Source organism: Psammomys obesus, unplaced genomic scaffold, assembly GCF_907164565.1.
Source record: "Psammomys obesus unplaced genomic scaffold, mPsaObe1.curated_primary_1811, whole genome shotgun sequence".
Classification (NCBI taxonomy): Eukaryota; Metazoa; Chordata; class Mammalia; order Rodentia; family Muridae; genus Psammomys; species Psammomys obesus.
In genome coordinates, this window is record NW_026596353.1 from 1459493 (window position 1) to 1471652 (window position 12160).

General features: G+C 48.8%; 1 protein-coding gene across 3 annotated transcripts in view; it reads left to right on the top strand.

Moving 5' to 3' along the window:
• Nucleotides 1-3478: 3478 nt before the first annotated feature.
• Nwd1 (NACHT and WD repeat domain containing 1) overlaps nt 3479-12160 on the top strand; it is a 72256-nt gene continuing 63574 nt past the window's right edge. For all 3 annotated transcript variants that reach the window (XR_008719006.1, XM_055597328.1, XM_055597329.1), the window contains exons 1-2: nt 3479-3720; nt 9377-9462. Coding sequence is in view for 2 of the 3 variants with exons in the window: in XM_055597328.1 (XP_055453303.1) it covers nt 3669-3720; nt 9377-9462 (138 nt within the window). In the remaining variant the exon portion in view is untranslated. The remainder of the gene's footprint in view (nt 3721-9376; nt 9463-12160) is intronic.

Here is a 12160-nt window from a genome sequence, read left to right on the forward strand (position 1 = left end):
AGAAAGGGCGAGGTAGAGCAAGGAGGGCAGAGGGAGGAGGGCAGAGCAAGGAGAGCGGAGCTGGGAGGAGATCTTGGAACTATGTGGAGAATGAACCAGACCTAAGATTTCACAAAAAGCAAGTATAATGGGTAAAATCTAAATATTAGAAAACTATGAGGGCTTGGAGGTTTAAGAGGGAGTGACTATTGCCCAGCATTGTGTTCTAGGTTATCTAAATAAACCCAGTCTCTGTGTAGTGATTTGGGTATACAGCTGTTTAGGATTAACAGCAGCGTTAATAAAAGATAAACCAATAGTTAATATTAATCGCAACTTACAACAATCGTGTCCTTTGCTGTGCAGAAGTTTTGCAGTCTCATGAGGTCCCGTTTATTAGTGCTAACCTCAGCTAATTTTTAAAATTTCGTTTTTGAGGCAGGGTCTCACTTTGTAGACCAGGCTGGCCTCAAACTCACAGGATCTGCCTCCCTCTGCCTCTGGAGTGCTGAGATTAAAGGCATGTGCCACCACACTGGGCCTTGGGTTTCCCAGGGCAGCAGAAGTCCGTCATCCCCTCAAATGTGCAAGCAAGCGTGGCCATAGTAACCTTGGGCCTCTTTCTTCAGTGGGCTCAGGGACAAGGAGCTGCACCCATTTGCCCATTTGCGCACAATTCCCAGACTCAACGGCAGAGGGCGCCGCCGCCCTGCCCGAGCCGGGCCACCCAGGTTCCTGCTCAGCCGCTTGACTGCATGGATCCCTCTCCCGTAAGGCTGGGATGTATTAGGCTTGCAGGAGAAGGCCTCAGGCCTCAGTAGGTAAGCCACGGTGAGAACCACAGGATGACTCTCCACATGCTGCTCAGTTGCTATTTCACAGGGCAGCAGAGGCAGGAGGATGAGTTCAAGTCCAGCCCAGCTATACGACCCCTTCTCAAGGATATTAACAACAACAAAAATGTTCATTCGCCTTTAACTCCAGCGTTCAGGAGGCAGAAGTAGGTGGATCTCAGAGTTTGCACCCAGCCTGGCCTTCAGAGCGAGTTTCAGGACATCCTAGGAAACCCTGTAACAAAAAATAATAAAGGCCTGTGCCACCACTGTCTAGCACCTCTTTTCCTTTAATTAGTATTGTTACATACAAATGTGTGTGAACACAGCACATGTATAAATGCAGCCTGCTGAGCCCATTTTTTGTTAGTTAGTTTGCTGGTATGTATCTGGTTTCTGAGCTGACCACACTATACTGGACAACCAATGAGGGTCCTCATCTCTGGGAGAGCTAATTCTCCCTCTCCCAGCTGTCCTTAGTTTCCTATACTTCTTTGGCTGAGGGTGGGACTCCATGAAATTTTCTCTCCCTTCCAGATTAACATGTCCATTGGCACTGCTACTGTCCCTGTCTTGTTCATGAAGCCGTTTCTAGGGAGCCTGTTTCACAGCAGACTTCCTGGTATTCTGGCTCTTAAATCTTCCTGTCCATCCCCTCTACACCGATGCTCCTGGGCCACAGATGTGGGATGTGCCTGTATCCACTGGGGCTTGGCCCCTATCATCTGCTGATCTGCACTGTGCAGTGTGGCTTGCTGTGATGGGCTCCATTTGCCATAAAGAGGCTTCAGTGAGGAGGGGTGGGAGCTGTGCTCATCTGTGGGTCTAAGGATAAGGTGTAGAATACAGTAATAAATTACACTGTTCTAGCAATGTGGCAGTGGTAGGTTTTTTCTAAGGTCCCTGACCTCACTACCTCTGAGAAGCTGGCTAGGTTTTCAGTATCAGGCACGATTTTCCTCCTAAAGAGTGGGCCTTAAATCCAATTAGATAGCTGTATTTCCATAGTTGGCAATTGCTGTGGAAGAGCCCAGCTCACTATGGGTGGTGCCACCTTGGGCAGCTGGTCTTGGGATGTCAAAAGAAGTAGGCTGAGCAAGCCATGGGGAGCAAGCCAGTAAGCAGCACCCCTCTGTGACCTCTGCTTCAGATATATGTATATTTTTCCTGAGACAGGGTTTCTCTGTGTAGCCTTGGCTGTCCTAGACTCTCTTTGTAGACCAGCTTGGCCTCAAACCCACAGATATCCACCTGCCTCTGCCTTTCTGAGTGCTAGGATCACATGCTTGAGCCACCAGGTCTGGCCTCTGCTTCAGGTCTTGTCTTGTATTGTCTCAGTAATAAACTGTGACTTGGAAGTATAAGCTAAAATAAACCCTTTCCTCCCCAAGTTGCTTTTAGTCATGATGTTTCATCACAGCAGTAGAAACCTGACTATTCCATGCCCTGCAGTGCTCAGCAAAGACTATTTTAGTCCCAAATGTCACCCTTCCCCCATTGGGAATGCATACTAAGACCTGATGACTTGAGTTTGAGACCTTCAGGACCCACGTTGCCCAGGTTCCTGCAGTGTCCAAGGAGCAGAAGGTGGTGATGAACTTCCTGAGGGTGGAGGTACTGGTGACTGTGAGCCACAACCAGTGTGGGCACTGGTACTGAACTCAGGTCCTCAGGAAGAGCAACAATTGCTCTTAACCTCTGACCCTCTCTCCGGCCCCTGGGGTGCATTTCCCTCAGCTCTGTGATGGGATTTTAGCCTCTTCTCATAGCCTCTCCTCATGGTACCAGATTGGAACCAGCTAGTATCCTGTAATCCCCCTCCCCCACAGACAGTGTTATGCTCAGATCACGAGATGCCCAAGATACCACCAGGAACATGAGTCCGATGCAAACACAAGACAGTTCTTTTATTACAAGCTTGAGCCCGGGTCACAATCCTTCCCGACACAGCAGGTTGGGAAAGCGACCCCGCGGTCTGGGGAAACAGGGTTTTTAAAGGGAAAAACCACAAGCAGGGACTTCCAAGCCTTGGCATTACATGATTGGGCAAGGGGCAAAGGAATGTAGTGCACTGTAAACAAATTGGTTGATTGATTCTGGTCAAACCACAGAGAACAACAGTTAGTCCAAAAGGTATCTTGATCTGGAAGCAACTCTCTTTATTTTATTCTATTTTTTTATTTTTACTATCCTAGTCATTATCAGTAAGCCTGTGTCTATGTCTGGCTGCAAGCTGCTAGGGACATTCTGGGGCTTTTCCTGGAACTCAAGGGTGGGGGGCCAAGTCACGTGAGGATAGTCAACTTAAGATGGAGTCTAAGAAACAAAATGAGGTTAGCCCTGTTACTTTTAACCTCTTCAATGGCACACTGTGAGCTGTGAAGCCTGGCACACAACAGTTAACCACCAGGCCTGGCCAGAAGCCCAGCTCAGTCAGGCTTAGCCACAGACAGTTCCTTTTCTTTATCCCAGTTGCTGGGAGAACTCGGCTGGGTGACCAGAAAAAAACCTAAGACAAAAGTTTCCAGGAGAGGCAGAGCCTCATTTTCACAGTGGCCCTGGGCTCAGAGAACTTCCTTCTTCCACCCATTTCTCTCAGAGACTTCCAAGTTGAATCCCTGCATGCCAGCAAGAGGGAAGCTGGCATTCCTGGGAGAGCCTGGAGCAGGCACTGTGAAGGGCCCTGAGCTTATGGAAGACATCCCACTCTTGCTGAGGAGTCTGCAGTTACATACAGGAGCCAAAATGATGGGCAGCTGCCCAAGGACCCACTGAGGGTCAGATTTTTCAACAAGCCTCTGCAGTGGGCCAGGTGTGCAGACACAGGCTCCCAGGATTCATGCACCTGTGGGAGCCATGTTCCCCAAGGAACAGACAGACACTGAGCATGGAGAGGCTGAAGCTGAGGGTGAGTACCACACAGAATGCAATACGGGCCCACACAGGCCCCACAGCGCGGGGTTGAAAGGGGCAAGTCAAGGGCCTTCAGCAGAGGAAGAATTTGAGCTGAAGTGAGAATGGGAGAGAATGTTAGCTGCACAGATCTGGCTTAGTATGTGCAAAGGCTTTAAGGTAAACTATGGATAGACCCTTCCCCTCTTCATCTCTCCCTCTTTCTCCTCCTTCCTTTTCCCCTCCTCCCACCTTCTGCTCTTTGTTTGTTTGTTTGTTTTGTTTTTTGGCAGGATTGTCTATAATCCAGGATGGCCTCAATGTGCAATGCTGACCCAGGCTGGTGTTGAGCATGAACTTCTCCCGCATGCACATCCTGAATGCCCCCCCCTCCTTGATGTCTATGAGATAGTCTCATGCCCAGACTGGCCTTGAACTCACTGTGTGTGTAAGGGCAACTTTGAACTACTGATTCTCTTGCCTCTGACTCATGGGATTACAGGCATGCACTGCTGTGCTAGGCTAGCACCCCAAGTGCTTACAGGTGTGTGCCACTATGTCCTGCTTAGGCCAGGGGATCTGAACCACTGGGGATCCCACCTCCAGGGAGGCACTGACATCTGGAGAGGTTTTGATTGTGGACTTTGGTGGCAGTGAGGGGCTTTTGATATTTAGTGGATAGATCTGGGCAGAGATAGGGCAGGTCCTGCGCCTGCCAGAGTAGTTCAGTGTCATAAAGAAATTGAGCAAGCCAGGGTTAGGGGACATGAAGAAACCCAGGGTCTTGGATGAAGACTTAGAAACCTCCTGTAAATACCAGGAAGTGATAATCACGGACTCATGGCCACATGCTGTTGTGTGATACGGTCTTGTGTGAGTGAGTGTGCCCCTATCACAGCCTGGGTGTGGACTCATGCGCCATAATGGTCCTGGGAATCAAACTTAAGTGATCAGGCTTGGCTGCAAGCGCCATTACCCTGATCCATCTTGCCAGCCCTATATATTTTTGTTTTCTTTTCTTCTGTATTTCATTTTATGTGCATGATTGTTTTGCCTACATGTAGGTCTGTGTACCATGTGTGTGGAGTGCCCTGAGAAGCCAGAAGGGGGCACTGGATCCCTGAAACAGGAGAGACAGGAGGTTGGGAATTGAACCCAAGTCCTCTGGAAGAGCAGCCAGTTCTTAACCACCAAGTCATCTCTCCAGCCCCCTCAGATAGGGTGTCACTCTAACCCAGGGTGATAGGAGACTTAGACCTTCCTACTTTGCCCTCCAGAGTGCCGGAGCACAGGTGTGCACCCAAGCCATTTCTTTAACACATATCAATATTTCATGTAAATGACATATAATATAATATAATATAATATAATATAATATAATATAATATAATATAATATAGTGCATCTATCTATCTATCTATCTATCTATCTATCTATCTATCTATCTATCTATATCTGCCCATCAAGCACTCATGGTGCCTTGCAAATCTGTGTGTTCTCAGTGCCTAGCTGCCTGGCAAATGACTTGTGACCAGGTGTCTTGGGTTGGGGGGGATTGCTCTCAACAGACAGAAGATAGAGCAGACACCTGGACCAGGAGGCTTGATGCTTCCACACTCCAAGAAGACAATGGAGGAGCCAGCACAGGTGCCACATGAAAGGACACACAGGTTCATCATATGCCTGTCACTGGGATTGATAAGACTGAGAATTGGGGGAGAGTTAGATACTTCTCCCCTCCCTCTCCTCTTCGTTCTCCTTCCCTATTCCCCCCATCTGCATTGAGAGTCAGCCTAGGTTCTCAACCTTCCTAATGCTGTGATTCTTTAATACGGTTTCTCATGTTATGATGACCCTAAACCATAAAACCATTTATGTTGCTACATCATAGCTGTATTTTTGCTACTTTTATGTTTTCTGGTGCTCTTAGGTGATCCTGTGAAAGGGTCTTTCAACTGCCAAAGGGGTCATGACCCGTAGGTTCAGAACTACTGATCTAGGATTTTATGTGTACATAAAACCAGACCACATAAGACCATCCACACCAACAGTCACTGGAGAATTCTAGGCAGGGACTCCACCCCTCAGCAACACCCAGCCCCTCACTGGGGAATTCTAGGCAGAGGCTCCACCCCTGAGCCACTCCTCCAGCCTTCCAATCACTTCATGTTCATGGAAACTCTATGCCCAACAACTGTAAATGTCTGCAGGCATCCACACCTCTGGGGGGTGGCATAGTGCTTCTGGTGATACAGTTGTCACGCCTGAACACTGGCTTAGCGGGCAGAGAAGGTGGGACGGAGTGGAGTCTCTTCCCAATGCCAGGGTTACTCACGGCAGCTCCTAGTATCCCTCTGCACACCTGGGCTCAGGCTCAGTTTACACAGAGGCCCCAGGGGAGACAGGTGCTGGAAAGATTGTCTGGTCCCTGGGCTCTAGCACCCCGTGCTGCAGACCATAGTTGCTATGGCGATCACTGAACCTTCCATGAGAAGCTGGAAGAAGACTCTCGTGGCTGAAGAAGGCAACAACACCCAGTGACACTGGGGAAAGCCGCTGTCCCACGTTCTGTTGGTACTTACAGAAGGCATCTCGCCATCCCTGCAGGAGCACTGGTGGTGATTAAGTAACCAAGTGGAAATAGCGTGAGATACAGCCCCTCTTCCAGATGGCTGTGCCTGGCCAGCCTCCCGGGAGGGCTCCTCAGCCACTGCTGTGAAGTCCATGGGTCTCAGGCCCTTTCCTAGGGAGAATTATCAAGGCTGATGGGAAGCATGAGTATGGGACCACTTAGCCCTGGCCTTCGCCAGAGGCTTCTCCAGGGTCAGGCAGGCTCCCTTCCAGAACCCTCTGCCAGCAGGGCTGTGGTCATCTTCATCAGTTCTAACGTCTCAGGTAAGGGCTGGGCCAAGGGTTGAGACAAGTAGCCACTCTTGATGGTGGCTATGCCTCTTGGGGTCCTCCAAAAGATGTGTGTGAATGGACATGGGTTGGTGACTCACATAAGAATTATTGTCAAGGCTCCCCTGGACGCTCTTTTCTTTCTCCACTATATAGGGTAAACAGTTGGAGATAGTTGTGGTAAGTGGTCTGGTATCACAACCAGTGGTCATGGAAAATGTCCTTTGTGCTCTGCTCCTTTTGTTTGCCCCGTGCATGCTTTGCAGTTGCTGGAGGAAGAACCCAGCTTTCCTCACACACCTGACAGGTGCTGGGGTGAGAACTTGTCTGCAGACAAAGGGCCTCATGTCTGCCCTGCAAATGCTCTCCCATCGAGCCACACCCCTAGCCTCCTGCCCAAGCATTTCTTACAGAAAATATTTTTGATGTCTTTGTTCTGGGGGTTGAACTTAGTTTATGTTAGGCAAGCACTCTCTGCATGAGCCACCTCCTAGGCCCTCCCTTATTTTATACATGTATTTATTTTGGGGGAGGCACATGAGCTGTGCACAGAGACAGCTTTCGGGAGCCATTTCTTTCTCTCCCTTCACCAGGTGGGTCCAAGGAATTGAACTTGGTTCTTCAGGCTTGATGGCAAGCCCCTTCACACATTTTTCCATTTCCATAACCCTTGTGCTTTAAATTTTATGTTGGCTCCCCTTGACCAAGCGGTGTGCTCTGTGACAGTACCAGCTGCATACAGCTGTGTCCTGGCAATGTTTACTCTCTTCTTCACATTAAATAAAACTACACGTGAAAGTGCCTGATCTGCATTAGCTTTCAATCTCCACAGCATAAATACTTTTACACTCAGGTTCATACTGCAGGCTAATGTCACCAAGCATGCAGCACTCCTGCTGGCCAGGCAGCACTGTTATCCAGCTTGCAGCACTATGACCAAGCACACAGCATGGTCACCAAGCATGCAGCATGGTCACAGAGAAAACAGCACTCTCACTGAGCACACAGCACTCTCACTGAGCATAGAGTACCATAGGGCACCAACCTCTAATGGTCAGTTCTCTCAGCTTGATCTGGATGGGCTTCTCAGATGCAGTTCTGCTCACAACACTGAAAGATATGCGCTTTGAGCGTTTCAGTGTCCCCTTGTACAGTATATTCTACTGTTCAATTCTGATTTTATTCATTCTCCATTTAAAAATTTTTTTGAGATATGGTTACACTGTGGTTCTGGCTGTCCTGGAACTCTCTCTGTAGACCAGGCTGGCCTCAAACTCAGAGTCCCATCTGCCTCTACCTCCTGAGTGCTGGGATTAAAGAAGTGTGCCACTATGCTCAGCCCTGTTTAATTTTTCAGTAATGGCTGAGTGACAATAGCTGATGGCATTGTTGAAGTTTCATCATTGTTTGCCACTTGGATTGCATGTATTCTTTTGATCTGTTGGCTTATTAGTGCTGGGACAGTACCTGGAGACCCCACACATGCTCTTTATGTGCCTGACAAGTTGAGATGCTGGAGCCACATGCAAGCTCCTGATTTTAGGCTTTACTGTGTCTCTTGATGTGTCTCTCATGGTTAGCAAGGCTCTGGCCTGAATTTACTATCTGATAAACATTTTATGACCCTATCCAAACAGCCTATAAAGTTGATAAGATAGGTTGGGAAGGGGACACGTTTGTGGGAGACCGTTCCCAGGCTCCCATCCTGGACAGCTCCCAAGTCAGAATCTGAAAAGGTATTTTGAGTCACTTACTTTGAGTTTTGGTAGAGCCCTACCTCAGCCCCCAGCCCCCCTAAAATCCTCCAGTGAGGGGATGGGGGCATGGCGCAGGGGTGGAGCCCTGATTAACGTGTGTGAGGTCCTGGTTCTGTTTTAGCACCACAAGCACAAGCACCACCAACATAGCTGGTTCACTCTGCATTTCAGAGGGCCAGAGAATAATCCCTTAGTGTGGCAAGCAGAGCCTGGAGAGGATTGGCAGCGCCTGCACGTGACCTCCACCTTTACCTGGTTTGTGATCAGCTGAGAGTCCTGGCTGGTTTGGGTGGGTTCCCTTGTTTTGTTGCAATGCAAGGAGTTTCACCCCAGGGCCTCCCAAGTGCTGGGTCCAAGAGCGTATAATGAGCCAAATGTGACTAAATCATGTCTCCCTTTGGATAGGGAGGACAGAGTTTACATTACTGCATGGGGCTGGAAAACTTCGGAAAGGCCTCTGGCTTGCTGGGTCCAGGGGCCCTACTGCCCAGTGCTCCCTGCCCTAGAGGCCTACACTTTTTCTGGCTGCCCTAACTTAGCCTGGGCTCATCCTGCTGGGCTGGGACTGAGGGTATCCTGGGCTGTGACATGTGGAGCTCTCACAGGTGACTCCAGGTAATCCAGGGTACTTCGTTTCTTTGGTATGACTCCATGTGATTTTCCAAATTTCATTAATTTTATGTGTGTGATCTTTCTGGGAGAGCATATTATGTATGTGTCAGGACAGCAAGTGTGTGTGGAGCTCAGGACAACTTTTAAGAGTCATTTTGACCTGTGGGGCAAGTGGCAGGCTTGGCAGCAAGTTTCTCTACTGCTGAGCCATCTCGCTGGCCCCATCTTTCTTCCTCTTCTTCTTCCTCCTCCACCTCTTCCTCTTCTTTTTTTTTTTTTTGGTCTGGTACTTCTTGATATTCAGGAGGGCTCCAGTCTTGCAGAGGTCTGATGAAACATAGTAGTAGGCTGGACAGACTTCTGGAATCTTCTTGCTAACACCCTTCTGGCTGTGCCTCGCAGATATGGACGCAGAGAGAGAAGCCTTGGAGTGTATGGCCTACCCTGAGGTGCAGAGCTTCTGCCAGAAACACGGCTTGACATTCGAGGTAAGTCACATCACTGCTTGTCATCCATCTGGTGCTTTAGCTCTGGGTCTCATGTAGCTTTGTTTTGTTTTGTGAGACAAGGTCTCAGCTAAGGCTGGGACTTGAACTCATTGTGTCACTGAGGATGACCTACAATTCATGATCCTCCTACCTGCACCTTCCAAGTGATAGGAGTGTGCCAGCAAGCCCCATTTATGCGCTGATGTGGATGTAGCCTGGGATGAATGTGTGCTAGGCAGACAGTCTACTACCTGAGCTACAACTCCAAGAGGTCTAGCTGCCTCTGCCTCCTGAGTGCTAGGATTAAAGGCCACTGAGTGCTAGGATGTGTGCCACTCTGGGAGTCCCTACAAATGCCATGGTCGACAGAGAAATGATTTGCAACTGGCCTAACTGAGACCTAGTTAGCCAGGCAGGATCACACTTCCAGAGTCTGACCCCAGGCTGCTTATTCTAGACATGTTTAAGTACAGCGTAATGTTGAAAAAAAAAAATTCCTAGTAGCAATGATCTCAATCCCATGTGCACAATAAAGCTTAAGGTGTGGCTATGTTAAAGTACACATGACTGCTAGCATGAAGGCCAGTTTTAGAGCTTAAGGGTCTAGGATCTGGTGTGGCCTCTGACTGAGATAGCATAGAGAGCACTAGGCTATAAAGATGTGACATTTCCTGTAAGGATGTATTCTATTGACTGAGAAACAAAATTAAAGATACAGGTCTAGGGAGGGAGAGTCTGGAATGGACATTCTGGGGGATTTGGGTGAGGTCTGGCTCTATAGATCACAAAGGTCCTTATTATTAACACTAACCATCCAGCCTTCTGGGTGGAAAGCAGATACACCTTTTCTCCATTTAGGAGACAGCCCTGTGTGGTTAAGGTTCCTGGTTTCGCCAGTGCGTGTCTGTGAGCACTCATGCCCTGCACATGCCACCACACCTGCTGTCGTAGTCACGCTTTGAACAAGGTTTAGTTAGTGTTATTTTATGCGATTATGTTTGCATGCATGTCTGTGCATCACATGTGTGCAGTACCGTTGAAGGCCAAAGGAGGGCACCAGGTTCTCTGAAACTGGACTTACAGATGGTTGTGAGCTGCCACATGGGTGCTAGGGGAGAAAACCTGGGTCCTCAGCAAGAATAGCATTGTTTGAGCCCAGAGTTCAAGGCCAGCTTGGGATACATAGGGAGCTGCTGTCTCAAAATAAATAAGTAAAATAAAATAAACAGGACTTGAAGATGTAGCTCAGCAGTGGCCCACTGGCCTCACATGTGTGACAGCCGGGGCCTGGCCTCAGCACCACCAGAACCAAAGGGAGACAGAAAGGGGATCTTATACCCTGAGGAAGCATGCGAGCCTTCTGCTTGCTCCTTTAACACCATTGTCTTTGTGGTGCCCCAGGTAGATGGCAAAAGCTAGGGGGAGGGAGAGGAGAGCCTCTGGAGGCTGCGCCCTCACTGCCTCTCTTCTGCCCTGGTCCTCTCAGTCTCTGCTGTAGTTGCTCAGGGTTTGCATTTCTTTTTCTCTGTGCTACAGAATTTACAAGAGCAGGGGCAATTCTCTTTGTCTTCCTGTCATTCCAGCCTTCTCAGGGTCAGTGCTGCAGGCTGCAGTCCTGCCCAGCTCCCCTGCCCATCCCACCCCTTCTTCCTCCACCTCCCTGATAGCCTGTGGGCAGAGGTGGACCTGGTGCTTGGTTGCTAAGGAGAATTGGCTGGGTCACTTCCTGTTGTTCTCAATACCATCTCTCACAAAACTTGTTCCCAGCAAGCTTGGGCATGCCCTCCTTTTAAAAGGAACACCACCACTAAAAACTCCCAACTTCCTTCAAATTTTTAAAATTGTTGTTGAAATAGTGTCTCGTGAAATCCAGGCTGACACTGACCTCACTATGTAGCTACTATGGCCTTGAGCTCTGTACCTCCTGCCTCTACTTTCCAAGTGCAGGGATAAAAGGCATGGCCCCATCTCTACATGCTGGACAGCACTGGACATCAAACTTAGGCTCTGTGTGCCAGGCATTCTACCCATCCAGGCACAGCCTCAGCCCTACCAAGCTGTTTTTGTTTTTTTAAATAATGTTTATTTATTATTTATAGAGTATTCTGTCCAGATGAGGGCATCAGAACTAATTATAGATGGTTGTGAGCCACCATGTGGTTGCTGGGAATTGCACTCAGGACCTCGGGAAGAGCAGCCAGTGCTCTTAACCTCCGAGCCATCATTCCAGCCCCCTTTTGTCTTTATTTATGTGTATCTGTGTGCCATCTGTGCAGGTGTCTGTGGGAACCAAAAGAGGGCTTTGGAGTCCCAGAGCTGGGGTTCCAGGCTGTTGTGAAATACCTGGTGTGAGCTCTTGGGGCTCAACCCAGTTAGCAAGAGCTCCCAACTGCTAAGACAGCTCTCCAGCCCTCCAAACTTGTTTTGTTTATTCATTTGGTTTTGGTTTTGATTTTTTGACAGGATTTCTCTGTGTAGCCCTGCCCTAGAACTCGCTTTGTAGACCAGACAGGCCTTGAACCACAGAGATACACCTGCCTCTACCTCCTCAGTGCTGGGATTAAAGGCGTGCACCACCACTGCCAGGCTCCAAACTCATTTTTAAGCAAACCTTTATTTTCCTCTTCTTCTCTTCTCTTCTCTTCTCTTCTCTTCTCTTCTCTTCTCTTCTCTTCTCTTCTCTTCTCTTCTCTTCTCT